We start from the raw sequence: 27,667 nt of genomic DNA, 5'->3' as shown, positions 1-27,667 counted from the left end.
CCCACCTCATACCAGTATTGATAACATATAAATTTGGTGTCTTTGCTACACATTATTTATTGATACAGATTATATAGTTCATAACTCCAGGGTCACGGTATTAGATCCTCTTATTGTCATACTGTTACGGCACACACGGTCTTCTAATTGTTGCTTTTTATCTCTGTCGTCATTTTTTAGTGTATCACTGCAGTTGTTTATTTCCTGAGGAAGCGGGATTTTGCCCGTGAAACGCGTTGCAACTTGTCTTTGGAGTATATAAATAAATTATTTATTACTTGAATCGACAGTACCCATGTCTGTTTTGGGTTGGCTGGTCCACCACCGCATCCCGAACGTTTTAAACGTTTTAATGACTTTTATCCTACTGGCGCCTCTGTACAGCTCTACACATCAAGAATCCACCCTTGGTGGAAGGGTGGTACACCCTCTTTTTTTCCTCTATCCACAGAGAGCGACGTCTTAATCCTGAGTGGGGACAGACTTGGTCTCCCCACCTGCCTTTTCAGTGGTTGCCTTGGAGGTAACCCTGGTTTGTAAGTACAATACTTACGTTTCATCATTATCATTCGCACTCCTCCAATGCAAGCTACACTATATTGGGCTCTCGGTTTTCTACCTTTTATCGATTGGATTTAGATCTGGACTTTGACTTGACCATTCTAACACTTAGATATGTTTTGTTTTAAACCATTCCATTGTTGCCCTAGCTTTATGTTTAGGGTCATTGTCCTGCTGGAAGGTGACCCTCGCCCCAGTCTCAAGTCTTTTGCAGTCTCCAAGAGGTTTTCTTCCAAGTTTGCCCTGTATTTGGCTCCATCCATCTTCCCATCAACTCTGACCAGCTTCCCTGTCCCTGCTGAAGAGATGCACCCCCCGAGCATGATGCTGCCACCACCATATTTGACAGTGAGGACGGTGTGTTCAGAGTGATGTGCAGTGTTAGTTTTCCGCCACACATAGCGTTTTGCATTTTGGCCAAAAAGTTCCATTTTGGTCTCATCTGACCAGAGCACCTTTTTCCACATGGTTGCTGTGTCCCCCACATGGCTTGTGGCAAACTGCAAACGGGACTTCTTATGCTTTCTGTTAACAATGCCTTTCTTCTTGCCACTCTTCCATAAAGGCCAACTTTGTGCAGTGCACGACTAATAGTTGTCTTATGAACAGAGTCTCCCACCTGAGCTGTAGATCTCTGCAGCTCGTCCAGAGTCACCATGGGCCTCTTGACTGCATTTCTGATCAGCGCTCTCCTTGTTTGGCCTGTGAGTTTAGGTGTCTTGTCTTGGTAGGTTTACAGTTGTGCTACACTCCATTTCTGGATGATCGCTTGAACAGTGCTCCTTGGGATGTTCAAGGCTTTGGAAATCTTTTTGTAGCCTCAGCCTGCTTTACATTTCTCAATAACTTGATCCTGACCTGTCTTGTGTGTTCTTTGGACTTCACGGTGTTATTGCTCCCAATATTCTCTTAGACAACCTCTGAGGCCCGAACAGAGCAGCTGTATTTGTACTGACATTAGATTACACACAGGTGCACTCTATTTAGTCATTAGCACTCATCAGACAATGTCTATAGGCAACTGACTGCACTCAGATCAAAGGGGCCGAATAATTATGCACACCCCACTTTGCAGTTATTTATTAGTAAAAAATGTTTGGAATCATGTATGATTTTCGTTCCACTTCTTATGTGTACACCACTTTGTATTGGTCTTCTCACGTGGAAGTTCAATAAAATTGATTCATGCTCGTGGCAGTAATATGACAAAATGTGGAAAACTTCAAGGAGGCCGAATACTTTTGCAACCCACTGTGTATATATATATATATATATATATATATATATATATATATATATATATATATATATATATATATTACCAAGGGGTGAGCAGCACAAACCAAATTTTTATGCAATTCTATGAAAAGCATGCACGCAGCGCTGGAGGTCCCCAGAGCCCCTGTCACTATTTTCCTGTTGTGTGCTGCAGCCCCTCTGTACTTATATATTTCTTATGGAGTCTGGGGACCTCCAGAGCTGCGTGCATGCTTTGCATAGAATTGCATAAAATTTGGTTTGTGCTGCTCACCCCTTGGTAATTTATTTATAATTTTCCCCTGTGAGCCTGCATGACCACGCCCACCTCTAGCACAGTTAAGTATATAAATTAGTGCATTGCACATGTTCAGAAGTTCGTTTGGTAGCTAGGTGAAGAGTGAGGTGTTTTTAATTTCCTTATTTTCCCATCTAGTTGACATTTTAGGGTTTTTGGTTTAGTTCCCACTAGACTGCTCATAAAAACTGGCATTTTGCATGGTAGAGTAGGACTCACCAGATTGGGGACACTTTGGCGCAGTTGGTGAGCTTAAGCGCGTTAAAGCGTAACCAAGAGCCCCTGTCACTGTTTTCCTGTTGTGTGCTGCAGCCCCTCTGTACATATATATATATATATATATATATATATATATATATATATATATATATATATTTCTACATATATGTGTATATATATATATATATATATATAGATAGATAGATAGATAGATAGATAGATAGATAGATAGATAGATATAGATATAGATATATATATAGGTATTACTATTTTTTATTATTATTGTGTATTTATACTATGCTAACATCTTTCACATCAGTTTACATCGTCTTTATATAATCATGTCAATAAGGCTGCTTTCGCACAGGTGTTGCCTTAAAGAGGAACTCCAGTGAAAATAATGTAATAAAAAAAAAGCTTCATTTTTACAATTACGTATAAATGATTTAGTCAGTGTTTGTCCATTGTAAAATCTTTCCTCTCCCTGATTTACATTCTAACATTTATCATATGGTGACATTTTTACTGCTGGCAGGTGGCGTCACTGTAAGTAGCTGCTGCTTGCTTTTTTGGCAATTGGAAACAGCTGTAAACAGCTATTTTCCACAATGCAACGCGATTCATAGACAGGAAACTGCCAGGACCATGGTCCTCACAGTTTCCTGTGGGAGGGGTTTCAGCACGATATCAGCCATACAAAGCCCCCTGATGATCCGTTTGTGAAAAGGAAAAGATTTTTCATGTACAAGGCGGTATCAGCTACTGATTGGGATGAAGCTTAATTCTTGGTCACGGTTTCTCTTTAAGCCTGATCACAGCACAGGATCACAAAGAAACGATGGGGAAAATTTGCATCGCGAGTTATGCGAGCGGGGCAACACATACAGAGCTTTACAGCAACTGTTAATACACCTGTTAGGTGGTACCATAATGCATGCAACATATTATGCCAACAGATTCTGCCACTCCGCACTGCTAACCGGTCGATCTAAATACATCATTGCAATATAATTGCATTGCATTAGCAAAATAATTATACTGTCTGACACAATGCACTGGAATGGCGAACGCCCTAGTGAGAATATAGCCTGAATACTGGTAGATAATAGGATAACAGAGGTGACTGACAACAGGATAAAAAACACTAAAATAACTAAAAACCCATCTTGGTAATAGAGAAGGTAGTGGTGGACTTACCTCCTCCACGCAGAACATTCGACTGTGGATTTTCAGTCAAAACAATTTTATTGGATGCAACGCGTTTCGCAGGGTACAAACCCCCTTCATCAGGCAGTGACAGATAGGAGTAAATAACATCTGTCAGTATCATCAACACTGAGCGCCTCTGTGTCGTAGCCTGAACACTGTCTCTCAGAGCAGCCCACAATCTGATATCATAATCCTCCAAAATAAAGTTTTTGTATGCTAAACATGCTAAAGTTTAATCTAAAGTAAAGTGAATCCAAGATGAAAATAAATTCATGAGATAAACAATTGTATCTATCCTCCTACTCCTAAAAAGTATAATATCCCATGCTTTTATTTTATGTTTAAACATTTACAAAGTAGATTTAAAGAGAACCTGAGGTGGGATTTAAGAATGTTAGTAGGGCACAGAGGCTGTTTGTGCATACTGTCACCAGACTCTGTTACTGTACAGCGCCCCCCCAGGCCCACCCCTGCTATCTGCTGTCCCCCGTAATAAAAAGCAGTGCTAGCGGCGAAATAGAGGAGGCAGGGGAGCGGCGCTGAATGGCAGCACATAGATAAACAGCGTGCTAGCGACAACCTGCAAGTCGCTAGCACGTCAGTTTTTATTACGGGGGACAGCAGAGCGCGGGGGGGGGGGGGGGGGGGGAGCGCTGTACAGTTGTAACCCTCCCAAGATTTTGCTATGTATTTCTGTGTGTGAGTTAACTTTAGCATGTAAGGCTAAATTTCGCCTTAGATGTTAGCTTAATGGAACCAAAACGGTGCATGGGAAAGGAGTGAAGGCGCAGTAATGGTCGCATAGACTGTTGCCAGGCAACCAAAGCACAAAGAGCAGTGGAACTTTCTAGAAGCCCTACGCGGCCTGTCAGACACTACAGCACAGGCGCGGAGGGGCATGGCGGGAGAGGTGTAGCCAGAGGGAACTGGTTGGAACCAGCCAGAGCGCGTCAGAGAGAAAGAGAGAGAGAGAGAGAGGAACTTGGGAGAAGACAGGAGGCAGCTGTGAGGAGCGGGAAAGGAGGCAACAAGAGAGAAAGGCCGCAGCAGTCACCCCGGAGGCTAAGAGGGGACCCGGCGGCCATGCAGAGACTACAGTGGCGAAAGTAAGGCAGAGGCAACCCAGCCAGACAGAGGCTGGAGACCAGAGGCAGCGTACACAGAGTACATCCGAGCTAGTCTGGACAGAAAGGACTAGGCCTGAGAGTCAACTACTGAGAGCCAATTAAGTTACAGTGTGTGTTCAGTTAGTAGCCAGTGTTCAGCGGAGGCTTGCTGAGATAGAAATATAACAACCCAGAACCTGAGGTCTAAGAGGTCAAGTCTGTTCAAAGTGCTGTTACTAGAGACTGTGTGCAAAAGCTTTAAAGATACAGAGACCATGTGTTGATGATACAGTTGTTGATGCAAGATAGAGCTGCCCAGCTAAGGTGAAGTAGACAGTTACCTTTTGGCTTCAGCGCAGGCACAGTATCCGTGGGAAGGAGCTGATACTGCGCCTGCGCTGGAGCCAAAAGGTAAATATTTACGTTGTTGCCGCTCCAGGAGGATTTTCGCGCCGCCGTGGGACCGATGAGGACGGGGGAAGCCTCAATAGGATCCGGAGGCTTCCCCCACCCGAGGTGAGTACACCCTAGGGGAGTTTTTTTCGTTACAGATTTTCCTTAAAGGGAGAAAAAATGAAAAAATGCCGACACACCTTTCCTTGTTATTGTGAACTGTACAGGTGGACAGGACACATGCAGCATCAGACGTGCTTTCTGTGTACAGCAGGGAGATTACCTCCATTCTCATCACTTGAAATGTGCTGAATAACTAAGAGAAACTATTTACTGGATGGCTAAACTCTCATGTTTTCTTCTAAACTCGCAAATGACTGCTTAATAGTGAAAGTGATAAATGGCTGCATGAAATAAACTCTCAGCGGTAGCTGTGAATAATGCATTAAATGAAATCCTGCAACGGATATATTCATTTGAAATGGAAAATGTGATCTATTTAAAATACAATTTATTTTCACATTTTCTAATCCCTGGTGACAAGGATACATATACATGTGTTCTACATTAGGGATTGCATTACGTACTGAGCAGCTGACTATATTAAACAAGGGGATAATAGGGACTGCCAAACTTATTGCTGTAATGTGGGATGCTATCTCAGTCACATAGAGGAAGAAAGACTCTGGTGGTCACATTATCATAATAAGAATAAGGGTAAAGGATTGAATGTACTGAACAGGCCCCAGAAAGGAGATCATCATCACGACTTTGCTGGTTCTTTGAGACTGTCGGTTTCTCCTACGTAGGGTCTACCGGTAGGATCATTTTTCTAGCAACATGTGAAAGTTTCAAATTGGCTGTTCAGGATCACGTGCTTACATGATGTTGGCTAAAACAGGAAGCAGATTACATGATCGCCGCCAGCCAATCAGAGACTTACAAATTAATCACATGAACATTCTGATCACGTTTCTCCATAGGAAAAGCTAGATTAATAATTTACTGTTTTCAACCAAACTACTGTATGTCTAGTGGCGTAGAAATTGGGGATGTTGAGGTTGCGATTGCATCGGGGCCCTTGGGCCAGACGAGCCCAGTAAGGGCCTTCCTTCATTCATCTTATTAGCTTTTTATTGGTGCTATGTTGATTATGAACTCCTCTTTGTGTGCATTGAATAGTGGTAATCCTTAAAGAGACAAAAAAGCAAAAAAATATGATATAATGAATTGGTTGTGTAATACGGATAATTACTAGAAGATTAGTAGCAAAGAAAATATTCTCATATTTTTATTTTCAGTTATATAGTGTGTTTTATAACATTTAATCATTCTTTAATATTTGCAGTTTACACACTACTCAGCATTCTAAATGATTTTTCAGAGCAGTCTTGTGAACTATTGACCTATCCTCTGGCAGAGAAAAAGAAAATTCTTCATGGACAGTTGAGATAATAAACTTCAGAAGACATCCCTCTCTGCGACTTTGAAAGTCGTGGAGCTTAATGGTTTTTTTTTTTGCATAGAGATAACAACTGGAGTTTCTTAACTCTTCCAGTACTGGAAACAATATTAGACTCATGTCTCTGCTCCTGTTTTATTTCTTAGCTGTACTACACATACAAATCATTATATCATATATTTTTTTTTCGCTTCAGTGTCTCTTTAACTAACCATTTTCTCACTCTGATTACACCTCTCTGATGCTGCAGCTGTCCTTGGTAAGTTTTGTTGCTCCATATCAATAGAGTGGTTGGGGCCCCAACTCGCAACCAGGGGCCACAAGCTCCTTAGTTATGCCACTGCATGTCTATAGACTTTCTAGTATACCTGTAAGCGACTCTTGGCCAACTGGTCTCAAAAGCAGTAAGATACTTACAACTAGTTATTTATATAAGCCTAAGGCCCCATTCACACTTGCGTTTTGGCAAGTAAACGGACCGGATCCTGATCGGATCCTGACCTGATCCTGACCTGATCCTGATCAGAACCGTATGGTTCCGATCCGGATCCGATCCTGGTGCACCTGTAGAATCAGGTTCCTCCGCTGTAGGCCTCACCTCCACCTCCGACATTCTGCCAAACAGCTCCAGCACGTCTGTCACTGCTGCTCCACTCCACATATGCTGGGCCTATGTGTCCCCATCCGAAATGGCCGCTTGGATACGCATAGGAAGTGGGGTAGAATGTCAGGTTTCTGTAGGCAGTGTGTTCTGTGCCTTCCGTTTCCCATTGGTTTCTGTGTTCCGGATGGTGCTGTCAGGCTCGGGTCCGGCTCCGGTCCGGGTGCGTGGGCCGGAAATCCGGACCCAAAAAATAGCGCATGTTGGAAAAGAGTCCGGAGTCCGGATCCGATCCGGCTCCGGTACGTACGGAACGGAAGCGTGTGAACGTCCGCATAGACTTTACATTGCTATGCGGAACGTATGTTCCGTTTGTACAGTATGCGGTCCGGATCAGATCCGGAAAATCCGGATAGCGAACGCTAATGTGAACCGGGCCTTAGGATGCAATTATAAACCGTATGGGCCAATTTATAAAGGCTGTAAAATTGTTGTATGGTTAGCACATCACTTAGCATATCCAGCTTGCATTTGGTAATCATCATATTCTTAAGTGAATTAAGTGAACTGGAAGTGCTGAGCAGAGGATTAGTAATGAAAAAATTGGTTGTTTATACACTTCAATGAAAGCACAGCTATGTTACTGAGGGCGGTCACTAATACAGAGCGATAAACAGGTTACGTAAGCAGAACTGCACACATCACTACTTTTTATAAATATGCATGTAAGTCTACTTATGATTGGCCCTGACACCTAGACAAGAAAGCATATATACATGGGTGGAAAGAATATTTGGTTTGATCTTGAAAAAGTCTAAATCTGCCCCTACACTACACATTTGCAATTTTAATAGATCAGTCATTAGATTGGAATAAATTATTAGATCTAACAAAAAAAAATCTATTTAAAATATTAATCAAATATTGATAAGATGTGCACTTTCCTTGTACAACTGAACAGTGAAGGAGCATAAGTGAGAGGAAGGCACCAAGTAAGACATGGCAGACATGTCTATGGATTTGTACTGCATCCGACACTACAAAGCTAGCAGCTGTGGTGTCATTGATGATGTACCAGATTTCTGATTTATTGGTAACAATTCACTAAGCTCATCTCCTGTCTTTAATAATGATTCTTTGCTGTTTCACTGTTATTACCATGGTGATAAAGCATTTAGTATTCACTAAGCAAGTTACCTCAGGAAAACCTTAAAATAAGGATTCAATCCTTAAGTTAAGGTGTGTTTTCAAAAGTTAAGGATTGAATCCTTAATAAAAACATAATTCTAAAGTTAAAGACAGGATGTTTATTCACAGAGAAGAATGCAAGTTATAACAATTGTAAAGGGTGTGAGGAGTTTTTACCTGGCTTGACTTGTCGTTAAGTGGAGTGTTACTAAAGTGTGCAGTGTAAAGTGAAGCATTCTGAGCGGTCTACTTTATTTTTTACTAGTTATGCAGAAGGGGACTGTGTACAGAGAGAAATACACAGCAGAAACACAGAGATGGAGGGAGAGAGACACCAAGCATACATATACACAGCCACTCATACACACAGACAGAAATTCACACATGGAGACACAGAAACACACACAGACCCACCCGTCCACACCCAGCCGCAGCCTCTCCCGCTCCTTCCCTGGCTGTCCTACACAGGCTAGCTATAATCGTCATAACAGCAGGAGGGGGTGGTGCTACATCCTGCCCGCATGTGCTCCTCTCCTCCCTTTCTACTACTAGTGAGAATAACTACAGAGGTGATAACTTAAGGATTGGTGTGATAGAACAACCCTCTCACTGTGAAAGCTGATCACTACATGTTACTAAGGCAAGCTTCTTTAGTGAATTAATGCTTAAAATACTGTTTGATGTGTGGTGATACATTTTCACGCGCCTTATTATCATTATGATCTTATTGAATTTTGGCCATTATCTAACACAAAATGTATTGTATGTGGCCGTTAACTTCATGTTGCTACAGGGCTTAAAGAGACTCTGTAACAAAATGTTCTGCCTTATTTCTTCTATCCTATACGTTTCTATACCTGTTCTAATGTGGTCTGTCTTACTGCAGCCTTTCCTAGTTGCACCGTGGCTGTATTATCTCTGTTATATATTCTAATCTTTTTTTCCTCTGATGGCTTTGTCAGGCTCAGGCACTCAGGCAAGAATGTGCTGCTCTATTTGTAATAGGATAGAAGCTATACACACCCTCTCCACGCCCCCTGCAGGCTCTGTGTGAGTCACAAACTGAGCTCCTCTCAGCCTATCACATGCCATGTCTTTTGTTTGTAAACACTGCCTAAAACTAGCAATTACAAGCCAGGATTGCAGCAGGGAGTGGCAGAAACAGCACAGAGGGGCCCTAGAGAACATAATGAATAGAATGGTATGCTTTTTATTGTAAGAATTTCAGAGTACAGATTCTCTTTAAGCTCAGTTCATGCTAGGTTAGCCGTCCGGCATCCGAATCAGATTTATTTTGCCAAGTACAACGGGGGATGTAGCCATAATCTGTTTTTGCACACACAGGGTCAGTAATGACAGACTATGTGAGAAAGATTTGCCATGCTGATAAAATAGTTATTAATCCTGTATACTGGCCTTACTAGGTACTGCTAGTTAAAGCAAATAATGTGAGTTGAGGTCTGATATAATTTGATATGTAGGGTTCAAAATTCTTGCAGAATTGGTATGAAAGCAATCTTTAAAATGCACCTCTTGAAGAATAAAGATAATGGAATATATAGACTACTTTTCACTAAAGATCACTGATCTTTATGGCCTTCAGATTCCAAACAAAGCTAAATGTGAAGCCTTAAAACATTCTTGAAATTCACATATTTCAGTTATTTTTCTGAAAGGGAAATGCTGTTTGTGCACATTTTTGTAACACAAGGCTCCATTATATTATCATGTCCTCATGAAGACAAGCTGAGGTCTTATTGTAAAAAGACAGATTGCCATTGTCTGTCTACATCTTGAAACTATCAAGTGTAGTTTATTAGGGGATCTAATACTACTTTCCCTAACTGTATATGGATTAGTGTTACAGTGAGGGTTAAAAGGAAGATTTGTTTTAGCAGCTCTGAAGCTGGCCACTAACAAGCTCACCATTTGCTACTGGAAACATAAGCATAAACTACAGTAGTTCACAATAACCGGTTCCAATATAACATGACAATTGCTGTATTAAAGCGGTATAAAACCCTGACATAATATTCAATAAAAACACGGTTTCCTTCTTTTTATATGCCATACGGTTATCATATTTGCATTTGTGCATAAGTATTATTCATTTAGAAATTATAAGTACAGTTTTTTTTGCTTTGAGAGCTGACTTTGCATTTTATTCTTAACTGGTTTTATTCATTATGTATTGAAGGCAGAAATGCTTTGTGTCTGTCTGTGTCCAGGAGCTTCTGCACAGTCAGAGAATGTCATTCCTCATTTGATACAATTATGTAAACACAAGATAACATTATCTACACTTCAGATGTGTCCAGATTTCTCTGCACTGAACATTTAAGTCCTGTGTGTAACCCTTTGAATGCTGTTCTAGTAAAAAAAAAAAGCTGGTTGTATATAATATGCTGTAAATATTTTTTTAGAGCAAAGAATAAATGCTGGGTTTCATTCTGTTTTTTAAAGAGACTCTGTAACGACCTTTTCAGCCTTATTTCTTCTATCCTATAAGTTCCTATACCTGTTGTAATGTGGTCTGTCTTACTGCGGCCTTTCCTAGTGGCACAGTGGCTGTATTATCTCTGTTATATAATCTAATCTTCTTTCCTTTGACGGCTTTGTCGGGCTCAGGCACTCAGGCAGGGATGTACTGCTCTGCTTGTGATGGGTAGAAGCTATACACACCGTCTCAACGCCCCCTGCAGGCTCTGTATGAGTCACAGACAGAGCTTCTCTCAGCCTATCACATGCTGGTTAGCAGCCATGTTTTTTGTTTGTAAACACTGCCTAAAACTGGCAATTACAAGCCAGGATTGCAGCAGGGAGTGGCAGAAACAGCACTGAGGGGCCAAGGAGAACATAATGGCCCATATGCAATTCCACTTTTCTCCTGCGTTTTCTCCTAGGGCATAATTTTTCATCTTCTATTTAAAATAACTTTCCAGCACTTTTCAACTGAAAAAGTACTGAGAAGTAAGTACAAAGTACTATCAAAATTATTTTGAGTATTTTCTTGCTTGCTGGTGGCTTAACAGGCATTTTATTGACACATTTAAAAATATCACCTAGGAGAAAACTCTGGTGAAAAAGTGAATTGCATATGGCCCGATGAATAGAATGGTATGCTTTTTATTGTAAGAATTTTAGAGTACAGATTCTCTTTAAATCAAACTGGTAAGACAACACTGGCTGACTTAAGAGTGACTAGTGAGTGGCAGGCTTTATTTATTTTCCTGCTGATTGCTGATGGTTCAGCTATAAGACAGCCGCAACTGTGCTTGCTTGCTCACTACCCTTTTCCCTTTACATACATAGAGACAAATCCAGAAACCATGTTTATCCAATGATATTTTTATCTCCATTGTCACATTATGCCACAATGCTCCCCAGGCCCGGATCTATTTCACAAGAGCCTATAGGCACAGATGTCCTGGCACCCTAGACTTCACCCTCCATGAACCTACACACCCCCACCAAACTGCACCACAAGTGTGGCCCAGCTGTGACTTCTCCCTTACTTCCCTTGCCCGTCATAGGTAGCTACAGTTGCCCCTTAGTAATAGGTAACCAGAAGTACCCTCAATATTAAGGAGCTAGAGGTGCCCCCAAGTATTATGTAGCTAGAAGAACCTCAGTGTTAAGTAGGTAAAAGTGCCCCTGATTGAAGGGGGCTTTCATCGGTGGAATGCAGAGAGCAGGGTGAGTAACCTCGCAGTTACACTCTCATCAGGACTCTGCATAGGGAAGTAGGAAGGGAAGTGCTTGGGGAGGGGAGTGAGCCGCCTTTAATCATCAGGTGCCTGTAGGCACGTGCCTACAGTGCCTTATGGTAAATCCGGCCCTAATGCTCCCCAATGCACTAAAGGCAACACTGTGATGTGCACTGAAAGTATCTTAACTACTTTACGACCGCGTCACACCAACGGGCGTGACCGCGGCGGCAGCCCCAGGACCGCCTAACACCAATTGGCATCAAGTCCTGGGGCTGCAGTTTCCCAGGGAATGGCCGTTCGCAGAGCGGAGTTCCGTGAATAGCCTGCTAGCCGCCGATCACGGCTAGCAGGTTGCTTGTAAACGAAAGGGGAAAGAAGTCCCCTTTGTTTACATGCGTTTATCGCTGCAGGGGGCCGTTTCCCGGCCTCTGATTGGCCGGGGAGTGCGGTCCTCTCATAGACTGTGTCTGACCTACAAATCTGTCCACAAAACCTGTCCAACCTACATTTCCGATCTTACTCAGAGGTACACACCTAGCCGCTCACTCCGCTCTTCCAATGAACTTCGCCTAACCGCCCCCCCGCATCACCCAGTCCCATGCACGCCTCCAGGACTTCTCAAGAGCTGCTCCAACACTATGGAACTCCCTACCTCCACCCATTAGGGCAGCCCCCTCCTTCAACATCTTCAAGAAAGCCCTCAAAACTCACCTTTTCACTCTGGCCTACTACCCCTCACAAGTGCTCTAAACCTACAGCTGAACTCTGGTCCCCTACCATTCGTGTCCTTACCTCTCCCTCTAGATTGTAAGCCTTTGGGCAGGGTCCTCCTCCTTTTGTGTCCTACCTGATCATGCACCTCCATTACTGTGAACCCATGCTATGCATCTGAGTGAACATAACTTGCCTAATCTCCATGCTTCATCCAGTGACTGACTAAGCATTACCTTGTACTAATACTGTGCTGTGTGATCTGGTTTTCTTGTATTCCTGTATTGTCATATTGCTGTATGTCACCCCTAAATATTGTCTGTAACCTAAATTAATGTTCAGCGCTGCGTAATATGTTGGCGCTTTATAAATACAATAAATAAATAATAAATAAATAAATAGGCTGATGCCTATGAGAGGCGGAACAGGTCGGACCACCGTCCTGTACCTATTCAGACACCGGAGGGGAGGAGGTAAGGGCAGGGAGGAGGGAGGGAGGGAGGAAGAGAGAGCCTTGTAGAGGCTAAAGAAAAAAGGTGAGCCCGATCGCTGGGCTCCTAAGCTGAGCTGTGCAGGAGGCTGAAATGTAGTACAGTCCATAGTATTTTTTTTAATTACTAGCCTAACTTTTTTTTATAACAAAACCTTTTTAGGTCAGCAGACTGAATGCACAGAACTGGAGATTAACCTTATTCAAGGGCTTGTGCAGAAGTGAATCGCTAATAGTCACTTCCTTCTTCACTTACTAAAGCTTCAACATTAGTCTAACTTTAAAAAATACAGAAATGAAAGGGAATGTCTTTGTGACAGACAGTTTCTTCTGATAATGATGCAAACTAACTAACAGAGAAAATTCCAAACTGCCTGCAAAATGCTGGTATCACAGGCAAGATGGCAGCTCCCATACTTGCACAACCCCTCCCCCCCCCCCCCAAAAAAAACCCGATCAGGCAGCAGGGATCAGCTATGGGCTATAAATGCGGTGGCAAGCGTGTCTGTTACGTCAAGATGAAAATGTAGTCACACATATTTGAAGTATGCATAAAGTATGAGATCCACTTTGAAGCGGATCCAAACCAAACATTTTTTTAATTCAAAATATTTAGTTGCACCACTCTGACACATACAAAGATAAATAAACACTCCTTCCAGCCTATGAGCATTTCAGTGCATGTTTTTCACCCTTCTCTTTCCATAACTAGGGTTATACAGGGGGCAGCCATTAGCAATTCCTCCTTTGCCGGACACCACCTACTCCACCAGTCTGCTGGATTCTGTCTCGGCAATATGAAAGGAAGGGAGGGGCTTCTCCAATAAGTGTAAAATATTTTATATTTGTCATCATGCAGCTGAAAAAAAAGGCTGCTATTTATTATTGTAATTTAGAAAATAGATTTTATTCCTGAAATCTTGTATTTTTTAATTTGGGTCCACTTTAAGTATCCTGGTCACATAAGTTTCTGGGGTAAACATGTGTGGTTTGTTCAGTCAGGAAATTCCCTTTAGAGACTGCAGAATAGCTTGACGTGTGCAAACAGAAGAGGAAAACCAAGTTCCCTGCAGCTCACAAGTTTTTTCATCACACAGCATGCAATATGCTTCCTGCCCTACTGGGAACACTGGAAGAAGTTTGAATAAATCTGTGTTAGATGTGTTTCTCCTAATATAGGGACAACACTTCTAAGTGTACTTGAAGCTGCTTAAGAAAATCCCAAATTGTGCATGTTTAATGTGGGCACGGATGGATCCTTCACTAGTGAATGAATGTACCCTACAACCTTCTCATATGGCTGACATTTGTTATCTACTTTAAAACAAACCTGAAGTGAAAAAAAGTATAGTATAATTGATTTATTGTATTTATAAATCGCCAACATATTACACAGCGCTAGAGATTAGTTCAGGTTACAGACAAAATTTAGGGGTGACATACAGCAGTAAGGCAATACAGGAATACATGCAAACCAGATCATGTGGCACAGTATGGGTTTGATTCACTAAGAAAAATAGCATGTCTTATCCAAGTTAACACTCCTTATCAGAGATAACACTCCTTATCAAAGTTAGCACGCCTTATCAGAGTAGCATAACGAGTGCTACGAACTCGCAGGGACTCAGGGCAGGATGAGAGGAGCTCTCGTCATTGCCAATTAGCAGACATAAGTTTGTATCGCTCGCTATGCTACTCTGATAAGGTGTGTTAGCTTTGATAAGGAGTGTTATCTCTGATAAGGCCTGTTATCTCTGATAAGGAGTGTTAACTTGGATAAGGTGTGTTATCTCTGATAAGGTGTGTTCACTCGGATAAAACATGCTAATAGTCTTAGTGAATCAAGCCCTATAAGTACAAGGTAATACTTAGTCAGTCACTGGATGGGAGCATGGAGATTAGGAAAGTTGAGTTCACTCAAATGCATAGCATGGGTGTACAGTAATGAAGGTGAGTGAACAGGTAGGAGACACAAGGAGGAGTACCCTGCCGAACGCTTACAACTACCTTTACTACCAGAGTTCAGCCGTGGGTTTAGAGCATGTGTGTGCGTGTGTGTGTGTGTGTGTGTGTGTGTGTGTGTGTGTGTGTGTGTGTGTGTGTGTGTGTGTGTGTGTGTGTGTGTGTGTGTGTGTGTGTGTGTGTGTGTGTGTGTGTGTGTGTGTGTGTGTGTGTGTGTGTGTGTGTAGCTCAGAGAAGCTCTTTTGCACAAATAACAACAGAAGTTTTTTTTTAACTCTTCCAGTACTGGAAAACAATATGAGACTCTTTTCTTTGCTATTTATGTTCTACTTCTTACATTTACTGCACACACAATTAATTATCTCATAAATCTATTTTCGCATCTGGTTTGCTGTCTGTCACTACACATGACTTATGTGCCAAAGTCTTCTGTGCACATCCTATTCAGGCTGGATCTGTAGTCAGACCTAAACTGTTCATTATGAACTGGGAAATGAGGATACAAACAATGAAATGTAGAAAGCTGATTCAAGTAAAGCTAGGTGTAACATGCCCAGCCCTCATTATTCATCATGAGAATAATGAGAGCCTCACAGTAAATTCAGTAAAAGCGTGGAGATAACTTGGTACAATTTGTAAATAGTGTTCAACCACAAATATAACATTTTAATCGGAGGAAAAATGTTCACAAAATAATTGGAATGTTCACAAAGTATACCCATCAGCCCTGGGTATTAATGTTTTGCCTTTGCTAGTGGTGCAGAGACTTCTCGTACCTCACACAAAGCATTGCTCAATGCTGAAAACTGTTCATGCTTTATGTATCTGCAGGGAAGGACCCACATGTTGGTTATATCAGCAGGGGAGGTCCCATAAGCTTGTTGTATAAGCACGGGAGGTCCCGCATGTTGGTTTTATCAGCAGGGGAGGTCCTACAAGCTTGTTGTATCAGCAGGGGAGGTCCTATAAGCTTGTTGTATCAGTAGTGGAAGGGGAAGACCCACATGCCGGTTGTATCAGCAAGGGAGATCCCACAAGCTGGTTGTATCAGCAGGAGAGGTGCCACATGCTTGTCTGCTGATGAGTAAACTGTAAACATTGTGACCGTATTAGCTAGTGTCTTAGGGAAAAGGTGGGAGTGTGCAGGTTTTTCTTTTCTTTTCTTTTACAGGTTTCCTTGAATCTAATCATCAGCTGGCAGCAGAGGCAGAGGTTTAACATCACAATGATAATTATAATACTATGCTATACAGTATTTGCAAATATTACTACATGAACTACACTAACCCTTCAAGTTCAAAGTTCCTCAAAACTATTTCATTTTGTACTTCCCCAATCGTTCTAGTATTTTTGTGCGAAATTCATGATTTTGAAAATTTTCCACAATTATGTGAGATTTTAAGTAAGCAAAATTGAACATGTTCACTCATCATTACATCTAAACCACTATAGAGCACATTGCTAAAAGAACAGAAATCATCATCTTTATCATCATCATCATCATCATCTAACTGGCACAGGCATGCATGGAAGTTTCAGTTTGGGGTCTGGTGCGTCTTCACTTTCAATCGTCTTTTATATTTAATGGATTAGAGATGCTAAATTAGCTGGGAATTGGGTAATAAAAATAATCAGAAAGTATATTTGATTGGTTCAGTTCATAGCTGCATACAATTTGCATGGCATTTGCATACAAGTGGAATTATTTGCATCTGATTGACCATCTTTAATATGATTTTATCCAGCTATTACCAGTAGCAAAAAAGTAAATAAAAGCTGGATAATTTCGTTTAGTAAAATAAATAAAGCTAGAAAGTACCTTATTTCTTGCAAATTTGTCTCCAGAGATGAGTGATTTGTGCAGCTTTCTTGCTCCTGAGTCTCCTCTTTCCCCATAGAGAGTCATGTAGAAATTAGCTGAAGTTTCAGCTCCCCAGTGATCACCAGTGTGCACAGCTGCTATGTACTGATTGACTGAAATAACAAGACAAAAATAATAGCGAAAAAGTTAAACAACACCCCCTGTAGTACTGTGTGCAACTCACAAAACCGCAGTGATGAGTGGGATTGTGGATGGAAATGATACATTTCCTCATAACAGAGGCTCTGGTGAATAAATACATTAACTAAGCTTAATTTAAACCGTAACTGTAAAGTTACTGTAAAGCAAACAGTTTCACTTACCTGGCGCTACCACAAGCCCCCAGCAACCGCCCTGTCCAGCGCCGGTCCTGCACGAGCCTCCGTTCTCCTGCACCAGCCAGTTCCGTCACCGTCAACTTAGAAGTCGACGGCAACTGCACCTGCGCGTCCCAGGCTACGCGAAGCTTTCTTCCCGCTCACTATAGCATCTTGCACTAATAGCAGGACGCTATAGCGGACGGGAACGCAAAGAAACGGAAACTAGCTGTCGCGAGAGAACGGAGGCTTGTGCAGAACCGGCACGGGACAGGACGGCTGCTGGGGGCTTGTGGGAGCCCCAGGTAAGTGAAACTGTTTGCTTTACAGTAACTTTACAGTTCCTCTTTAAGGAACATTGTCATCATTTTACATGTCTTCATTACAAAGAAACCGTAACCAAGGTTTGAACTTCATTCCAATCAGTAGCTGATTCCCCCTTTCTCATGAGAAATCTTTTCCTTTTCTCAAACGGCTCATCGGGGGGCTCTGTATGGCTGATATTGTGGTGAAACCCCTCCCACAGTGTGATGTCAGGACCTGGTGCTGACATCACACTGTGGGAGTCTTGTTGCATTGTGGGAAATAACCGCTGTTTCCAGCTGTTTCTAACTGCCAAAAAAGCAAGCAGCAGCTACTTCCACTGACATCACCTGCCAGCAGTAAAAATGTCACCATGCGATAAATGTCAGAATGTAAATCAGGGAGAGGAAAGATTTTAAATGAGCAAACACTGACTAAATCATTTATACATAATTATTGTAAAAATTAAGCACTTTTGTTCATTACGGTCCTCTTTGATAGTGCAGCGCTTGGTCCCCGGTTCGAATCCCAGCCAGGGACGTGTCTGTGTGGGTTTTCTCCGGGCACTCTAGTTTCCTCCCACATCCCAAAAACATACAGGTTAGTTCATTTGCTTCCCCCCAAAATTGGCCCTAGACTTCGATACATACACTACATAAACATATGACTATGGTAGGGATTAGATTGTGAACCCCTCTGAGAGACAGTTAAGTGATGAGACAATATATAATATGTCAGTACTATGTAAATACTAAATAATAATCATTTATAAATCATTTACACACTCCCCAAATCACATTTTGCTAATCTGTCTTTTGCTGTAAATGATGCTTTATTCCTTACCTCCTGATTAGCGCTGTCATTTTTCCTGGAAGATCTACTTATAGTAATCTGACCACAAATAAGTATTTGTAATTGTCTAGTTCTGCATTTCTAATCTGTAACTTTCCCCTAATTTTATCTATATTGAAAGTATATATTGGTTGAAAGTACATTTACCTTGCAAAATGAACCTCAGTCTCATTTTTACATATGTAAGTAATAATGTAAATCTATTGATACGTGAAATAATAAAATAAATCTTTAAAGAGAATCTGTATTGTTAAAATCGCACAAAAGTAAACATACCAGTGCGTTAGGGGACATCTCCTATTACCCTCTGTCACAATTTCGCCACTCCCCGCCGCATTAAAAGTGGTTAAAAACAGTTTTAAAAAGTTTGTTTATAAACAAACAAAATGGCCACCAAAACAGGAAGTAGGTTGATGTACAGTATGTCCACACATAGAAAATACATCCATACACAAGCAGGCTGTATACAGCATTCCTTTTGATTCTCAAGAGATCATTTGTGTGTTTCTTTCCCCCCTGAGGGGGGAGTGCATAGCAGAACCACAACACTGAAGAACTTGGCAGCCTTCCAGACACAGGCTGACAAGTCTGACAAGGGAAAGGTACATTGATTTATTACAGAGACTGTGATAGTACAAAGTGTTGCAGTAAGCCAGAACACATTAGAATAGCTTTTGGAACTTGTAGGATGATAAAAAACAGGATGCAATTTTTGTTACGGAGTCTCTTTAAGGAAAAGTAAGACCTTCCAGTGCAGCAGGCGGGTATATTTGGGAATTTGAAGTGGAGTCCTCGGATATGATAATACCAACAAGTTGCTTTATTTAAAATGTTTAAATTATGTATTTATGTATTTAACAGTGAAACATGGTTTGGATGGGGTTCTAAACATGTCCTTTAATGTGGGATAAAACTCTCTAAACTAAAATGTAAGTGCCTTCTTTTAGGTTCATAAAAACATTTGAAAGCATTTCCTGTTTGTAAAAAATGTCTGCTTATTCACAAATGTAATCAGAATAGCCAGGATAAGCTCTCTGCCTGTTTATTTCACTCAGCTCCTCCTCCCTCCTCTGCTTACTAGACATGTAGTTATGGCACTTCAGCACAGGAAAGGAGGGGGGGGAAGGGGGGGAGGGAGGGAAGGAGGGGGGGGGAGGGGGGGAGGGAGGGAGGGAGGGGTGGCAGAATGAATAGACCAGGCAAAGAAGCTAAAGCTGGCAATGATTACATGTATCTATTAGCAGAGATTAGTACAAGCTTGTACTGCTCTCTTCCTTGAAAGTAAATATTTGTTGTTTTTTTTGTTTTCTTTTGTGTGTAATTAAAGTGATATGAAACTCAGTATTTCCTTTTTGTTTTAAAAGATTATTTACAGTATAAAATCTGCTACCACAAAAAAGTAACAGAACAGCATTCAAACAGTTAAACACAGCACTTTGTTCTTTAGTGGAACGCTCCTTGCCTCAGTGGGCAGCTTCTGGATGCATCGAATGAGCTGATAACTTCTTTTGTTTTTATTCCTTTGTCAGATACATTTAGTAAACATTAGCAAACTGCCGAAACTGAGCTGTACCAAGCAGAAAAGCAGAAAGAGCTGAGGAGTGATCAGTAGATAGATTTAAATATATAAATGCAACAGCTATGTACTAAAATGCAAATGGCAGCTTTCAGAGCAGATCAACTGTAATTTGGAAGTTTGTAATTTGTGGACAGACAATATTACTTGTGCACAAAAGCAAATATGATAACTGTATGGGTCATAAAAAGTAGGAAAACACATTTTTTAGTGAATGTTATGTCACAGTTTTATCCCACTTTAAGAGTAGGAACTTCAATTTTAGTTTAGTAGGTCAACATCTGCAAGGAGTTTATATGTTCTCCCCGTTGTCTGTGTGGGTTTCTTCCAGGCACTCCGGTTTTTCTCTTACATGGACTGAGGTATAACTGCATTTATTTTCTGATGATAAGTAAACTAACCTGGTAAAAGCTCTTTCTGATTATTCAATACTCGGAATTCTTTCACAGCTTCTTCCTCCTCCTCGGTCTCCACAGAGAGCCAACAGTTGCAGTCAAACTGTATGAGTTGTCCGGACTGCGGTTCTGACAAATGAATGCCTTCTAAGTGCCATCCTGGAGTGTCGGGCAAATGCTCACAGACAATGCGCATCTTGTAAATCTCTCCAACTTCTTTAAGCTTCACCTGTTTTATTCAAATAACATACTTTATAATATCCTTGAACTGAGCTTGAGCTTCAAATATTCTAAAATGTGTTTGTATTATGTTTAAGAGCTATAGTATGAATACCTACACAATCATCATCAGTAAGTGTCATGCAGTAACTGATAATGATTAAAGATAACCCGAGGCAGATATATGAAATCTTAATAAGACACAGAGGCATGTCCTGTGTACAATGACATGCCTCTGTGTCATTCTGGACTGGCCCCAGTCCCCCCATGCTCTGCTGCCCCCCCTGGCCCTGGAAAATACTACCAGGCTAGCGACATGCATATTGTTGCTAGCCTAGCCTGCTATTTACCTGCTTTTGTCGATCAGCTTGTCCTGCATAGCATGGCTCCCTCCACCGCTTCCTGGCTCTGCTAGCTTCCTCCAATTGAAAGCTAAGCCGCAATCCAGGGAAGGGGGGGGGGGGGGGGAGGCAGGGAGCATCGGGGGGACTGGGGCCGGTCCAGAATGACATTGTATACATTCTATACAGGACATGCCTCTGTGTCTTATTAAGATTTCATATATTGGCCTCGGGTTCACTTTAAGGATAATGATAACATTTATGTAAGAACATTTATGTAACTAATAATATATTTTTTTAGGAGTTGAAAATCTAGGTTTTGGGCTTTTCATCACTATCCTGCTATCATAAGTGTTTGCATAGCTACACAGAAGTTTTATGATCTCTAATTAGTTTTCAAAAGAGTTGCCACTATAATCCAACTGCACATACTGCACAGATGAAGCACTGGTTCATTAACCCTTGCAATATATAAAATTAAAAGGTAGTAAGTTCTAAGTAAGATTGGTACTGTATGTACAACTGTTTATTTCATGCCATATGTCACTTCAAGTATTATTTAAGTTTTTTAGGAACACTGTGCAAAATATCAGTATGGTGCTCCACCTGGACCAGCATACATATCTTTCTATACTACAACAGCATACTTTTTTTTTTTTTTTGAATGCAAACATGAGGCCAACTGTAAAACAGCTAATGCTTGGCTCAAACTAGCTCATGCAGCAGGATAGTGATCTCATCTACAACAGCAAATCTACAACAGAAAAGCTGAAAAAGAAAAGAGTCAATGGCCCATATGCAATTCACTTTTTCTCCTGAGTTTTCTCCTAAAATTCCTTTTCAATCACCAGCAAGCAAGTCCCACTATCGCAAAAATAGTAAAATTTAAAATACCGTATGTCTCTGGCGTATAAGACGACTGGGCGTATAAGACGACCCCCCAATTTTTCCAGTTAAAATATAGAGTTTGGGATATACTCGCCATATAAGACTACCCCTCTTCCAACGCACGCCAAATAAAAATTTAAAAAATCATGTACTGGTGCTGTACTGTATATGGTACTCAGTATATAGGCGATGGACAGGTTGGATTGGTCAACTCTCCCTTTCCCTAAGTGGATTGGTCAGCTCTCCTTGTCTATCTGTTTATCAGAACAGTATGGAAGAATAGATCGCACTGTGCCCATAAAACATGCCTCTTTCACCCTTCTGACTCGCCTTGTATCCAATTTACCTCCTCCTTTGCCTCTCAGATCTCACACATGTGCGCCTGCAGAGCTTCACTACAGTCCTCAGCAGCGAAATCTGAGAGGCGGTAACAAGATAGGGCGTATCACCCGGCATCAATGACACCCAGCGTATAAGACCCCTGATTTTTCATAAGATTTTCAAGGGTTAAAAAGTCTTAAACGCCAAAATATACAGTACATGTAAACACATACAAATAAGAAGGATGTTTCTTCCAGAGTAAAATGAGCCATAAATAATTTTTCTCCTATGTTGCTGTCACTTACAGTAGGTAGTAGAAATCTGACAGACCCGACAGGTTTTTGACTAGCCCATCTCCTCATAGGGGATTCTCAGGGTTGTGTTTATTTCCAATTCCCAGTGTTTATTCTGTAAATGGAACTCACCATCTCCCACCATGATTTCTGACAGTCTCCGCCGCCTGATCGTTAAATTTATGAATGGGAACAATGTTCCCATTCATGAATCTCCCCGCAGTCACTTTGATCGGAGGCTTCCGATGGAAGCCTACGTCACTTCCCTAGTTACAATGTAACAACACATTGTATCCTATTTAGCGTACATTGTACTCTAATAGACTTTTTGCTCAGCAGGGAGATCTTGTGGCCAAATAGTAAAACACACCTACTGACTTTGGGGAATAAAAATAAATTATTATCTTTGTCAAGAGGGCATATAATTAATAAATAATGGGCTAAAAATTAGTGATGGATGTAAAACTGAAAAAATGCACCTTTATTTCCAAATAAAATATTGCCACCATACATTACACTAGGGGTATAATTTTAACGTTGCAATAACCGGGACAAATGGGCAAATAAAATGTATGGATTTGAATTATGGTAGCATGAATTATTTTAAAACTGTAATGGCTGAAAACTGAAAAATAATGATTTTTTAAATGTGTTTTCTTATTATTCCCATTATGATGCATTTAGAATAAAATAATTCTTAGCATAATTTACCACCCAAAGAAAGCCTAATTGGTGGCAGAAAAAACAAGGTAGAGATCATTTTGTTTTGATAAGTACTGATAAAGTTATTGGGGAATGAAAGGGAAATGCGCTGACAGGTAAAAATTCCTCTCATCCATAAGGTGAAAAATACCCGTGGGCTGAAATGGTTAAAATAGTTTTGATGTACTTTTTCACCTAATTGTTGGTACTTTTTAAATTGCAAAGTGCAGAAAAATTATTTTAAATATAAGATGAAAAACTAACTCAAGAGAAAAAAGGGAATTGCATATGGGCCAAGGTGTTACAATGCCCCAATTAAAGTCCAAACCTCAACTTAATCAAGATGCTGTGGTGGGACCTTAAGAGAGCTGTGCATAGAAAGTGCATATAAATCTCAATGAACTGAAACAATGCTGAAAAAATAGTGGACTAAAATGCCTCTATAGTCATTGGAGAGACTAATAAAGTAATAGAGAAAACAATTACTTCAGGATTTTACTGTTAAAGGTAGCTCTACAGGGTGGGCCATTTATATGGATACACCTTAATATGGCCATTTATATGGATACACTATATTATGTGAATGGTGAAGTTAACAAACAAAACCACCGCTATTGGTCTGACAATAACCCACATTGGATAGATCCCTCCAAGACTGTTGGAACAAAAATTTGATGGTATGATGTGGTATATGGAGTGCATCCAGATAAGGTGTATCCATACAAATGACCCACCCTGTACAAGCGGATGAATCATGAGGTGTACTTTTTACATATGGCTTTTCCATTTTGACCTCTTTCTTTGTGAAATAAAAAAAATAATGTGGTATAAATATATATAAATATACATAAATATATATATTTATGAACGTATAAAAAAATTGTACAATTTAAGATGGTGTACTAAATATATATATATATATATATATATATATATATATATATCACATAGTTCCATTGTATGTACTTTTTAATAAAAAGCCCTTTCACAGGGTTTAATAAATCAAAATAAATCAATGTGGAAAAGAAATGTAGTCTCCCAGACACATAAGGACCGGGTCAGTCTCAGGAAATATCCATCTTGCATTGTATTATGTCAGCTGCAGAGGTCTGATCCATGAAACATGCTGGTGTTGGGCTTACAGATTAGGTTTATATCATTTGAGAACATGTGGAGGCTGAACACAAGCAATATACAGTAACTTATACTACAGCAAATCAATGTGTGTACGATCAATAGACACCATAATGCTATTAAAAGACCCATACCATGTTAAGTGAATGTATGGGACTCTTACAGAGACTATTAAATGTACATTTATTTCAGGTCTTGGGATCGTTTTTAAGGAATACCACAGGCTACACATTTCATTGTTCTGTGTTTCTATTACTGTCCAGTCCACCACCAATTCAGAGAACTGATAAATGCGTCCTGTGGCTCTCTTACCAATTTACTAACAGTACGAGATGCTTAAATTGATACTTAAGTGGAAACAAAATGAAGAGATAAACAATTGTATCTATCCTCCTACTCCTAACAATTGACTTTTAGATATTCCAGTTTTATTTTATGTTTAAACTTAAAAAAAGCAGATGTATTGTTTTGTCTCAGCTGAATGTAACAGTCTGTCTCTGTGTCTCAGAATGTTCAAATATATGAATGATTGAACTTTTTTATCTATCCTCTCCTGGCAGAGAACTGGGCTTCCTAGAGCAAAGCATTTAATTGCTGTAATTCCTAATCAGTAGTCGGAATGGGTCCCGACTGGAGAAAAACTGTCAGTTGCATAGTAGAATATTAACTCTTTCAGCCAGAGAAAGAAGAAAAGCGTCACAGCATATTTATGTGTGTGCTATGCACTGTACATACACATGTCTATCTCATGTCACATGTCACTTAAAGGGAATCAGAGATGTACCTCAGCTTGGAAAATTAAAAAGATGTTATACATACACCTGGGGCTTCCTCCAGCCCCATACGCTCTGATCGATCCCACACCGCCGTCCTTCGCTGCGAACAGCTACGAGAACCGGGTCCCGTCACTGACATCATCAGAGCCAGCTACGCAAGAGAAGTGCACCCTCTACGTATCTCTCCAGCGGCTTCTGCAGAGATATGCAAACAGCGCACTTCCCTTACACTTGGACAGACTCCGACTGACGGCAGAGCGGGGCCCTGGTTCTCATAGCTGCGTGCAGCGAAGGACGGCGGCGTGGGATTGATCAGAGCATATGGGGCTGGAGGAAGCCCCAGGTATGTGTAAAATCTTTATTACTTTCATTTCTGGTTCCCTTTAAGCTCCCCTTTAAAGTCCCAGCTAAGGCACAGGTTTTTTAACGCATTTACTATAATATTATATTTGTATTAATTATGTATAAAACATTTTGTTCACATAAAACATAAAAATATTTTTGCAAATGTAAAAATCAGTATTACGTGTGTCTCCATTCATCCTCACCTCCTCCGCAGTGAATTACCCCGGCCTGCTCCCTCCAAGTCAGCCTGAAACATGCAGCAGAATAAAAGTGGACTAAAAGGGGAATATTAATCATATGGGCAAGTAAGAGGGCCAGTTATTTCTCGGTCATTTCAAACCATGCTAACTTTTTTCACAGACCGATAGATAGCCTATAATGACCATCAGTCTATAGTAGGGAGGCATGATTTTAGACTGGATTGGAGTAGGGTAGGGGCGGTTGTAAGCAGGCAAGTAATTTCCAATTGTAATTTGCTAAGATAGCAATTAAAAAAATACAAATAAGACATAATTAATTTAAAGAAGCACTGTAGTGACATATAGTAGAATGCATGTAAATAAGTTACTATACCTACTTTTATGCTAAACATCCTAGTTTCAATGTCAGAACCATTTCCTGTAGCTGTATATTGGTATGTATGCGTGTCCTAAGCTGCTTATTATGCACAAAATATCTCCCCCCCCCCCCATCCTTGAGCATTCTGGGAGATCAGAGATCTTCTCTACTGGCTTTAGAACTGTCAGTAAACCAACATTCCGCAGAGATCACTTGCCAGGACTAAAGATGTCGCCACGTGGGATAAATTACAGAATGTAAATCGGGGTGAGGAAAGATTTTACAATGGGCAAACACTGGCTAAATAATTTATAAATGAATATTGAATTAAAATAAGCAATTGTATTGTTATGTTGTTTTTGGTTACAGTTCCTCTTTAATACAGTACCCTGTTATTACAAGTAAATAAAAATGCCTGAAATGCAGCATTAAAATGCGGAAGTGTGTTCTCTCCTGAAATGTGAGTTCTTCTTCAGGATTAGGTTTTAGCTTTCTGCGAATACTTACAAAGAATTCCTCCTTTGAGCCAGGAAGGAAGCAGTCCCTCTCCAGGTCTTGTGGCATTAGGCTCATTTCATTCGTTTTTCCATATGTCCCATAAATGATTAAAGTTACTTTCAAACTCTTGCTTAGTGGTGAAGAATCAGCGGCTGTTTTGACGTATATCACCCACATTTTTTCTATAACATAAGCAAAGAAGTAAACTTCATTAAAGGGGCACTTAAGTCTGTGGGAAAAAATGAGTTTTACTCACCTGGGGCTTCCAGCAGCCCCCTGCAGCTGTATTGTGCCCATGCCATGCCATGCCGACTCCATCAAATGCTCCTGGCCCCACTGGCAGCCACTTCCGGTTTCGGCGACAGGAGCCGACAGGCGAGGAACGCGAGTGATTCTTCGCATTCCCGGCCACAATAGCGCCCTCTATGCTGCTATAGCATATAGCATATAGCAGCATAGATGGCGCTATTGTGGCCGGGAATGCGAAGAATCACTCGCGTTCTCTGCCTGTCGGCTCCTGTCGCCAAAATTGGAAGTGGCTGCCAGTGGGGCCAGGAGCATTTGATGGAGTGGGCGTGGGCACAATACAGCTGCCCGGGGGCTGCTTGAAGCCCCAGGTGAGTAAAACTTATTTTTTCCCGCAGACCTAAGTGCCCCATTAAAACATGGAAAAGTAAACAAATTCTGGCGTATAAGACTACTTTTTAACCCTTGAAAATCTTCAAAAAAATTGGGGGTTGTCTTATACGCCGGGTGTCATTGAGGCTGCTGAGGACTGTAGTGAATCAGCGCAGGCGTGCATGTGCGAGATCTGAGAGGCAGAGAAGGAGGTAAACAGGATACAAGGGTGGGCCAGACAGGTGAAAGAGGCGTGATTTATGGACACAGCGCATTATTCCTCCATACCTCTCTGATAAACAGGAAGACAAGGGGAGCTGACCAATCCGCTTAGAGAGAGGGAGTGTTGACCAGTCCAACCAGTCAATCACCTATATACGGTTATATACTGGGTACCACATACAGTACAGCACCAGTATATGATGTTTTTTTCATTTTTATTTGGTGTGCATTGGCAGAGGGGTAGTCTTATACGGCAAGTATATCCCAAACTCTATATTTTA

At 40.9% G+C, this 27,667-nt stretch overlaps 1 protein-coding gene across 4 annotated transcripts in view; it reads right to left on the bottom strand.

Annotated features, from left to right (window-relative positions):
* Nucleotides 1-27,667, bottom strand: part of RP1 (RP1 axonemal microtubule associated) — a 542,476-nt gene that overhangs the window by 164,598 nt on the left and 350,211 nt on the right. For all 4 annotated transcript variants that reach the window (XM_068237387.1, XM_068237386.1, XM_068237388.1 and 1 more), the window contains 3 exons: nucleotides 26,556-26,728; nucleotides 20,478-20,700; nucleotides 16,987-17,141 (listed from right to left, as the gene is read on the bottom strand). In XM_068237387.1, the coding sequence (XP_068093488.1) occupies nucleotides 16,987-17,141; nucleotides 20,478-20,700; nucleotides 26,556-26,728 (551 nt within the window). The remainder of the gene's footprint in view (nucleotides 1-16,986; nucleotides 17,142-20,477; nucleotides 20,701-26,555; nucleotides 26,729-27,667) is intronic.

Source organism: Hyperolius riggenbachi, chromosome 5 (genome assembly GCF_040937935.1).
Source record: "Hyperolius riggenbachi isolate aHypRig1 chromosome 5, aHypRig1.pri, whole genome shotgun sequence".
Lineage (NCBI taxonomy): Eukaryota > Metazoa > Chordata > Amphibia > Anura > Hyperoliidae > Hyperolius > Hyperolius riggenbachi.
The sequence above is the reverse complement of the archived record's forward strand: the minus strand, read 5'-3'. Positions and strand labels throughout refer to the sequence as shown.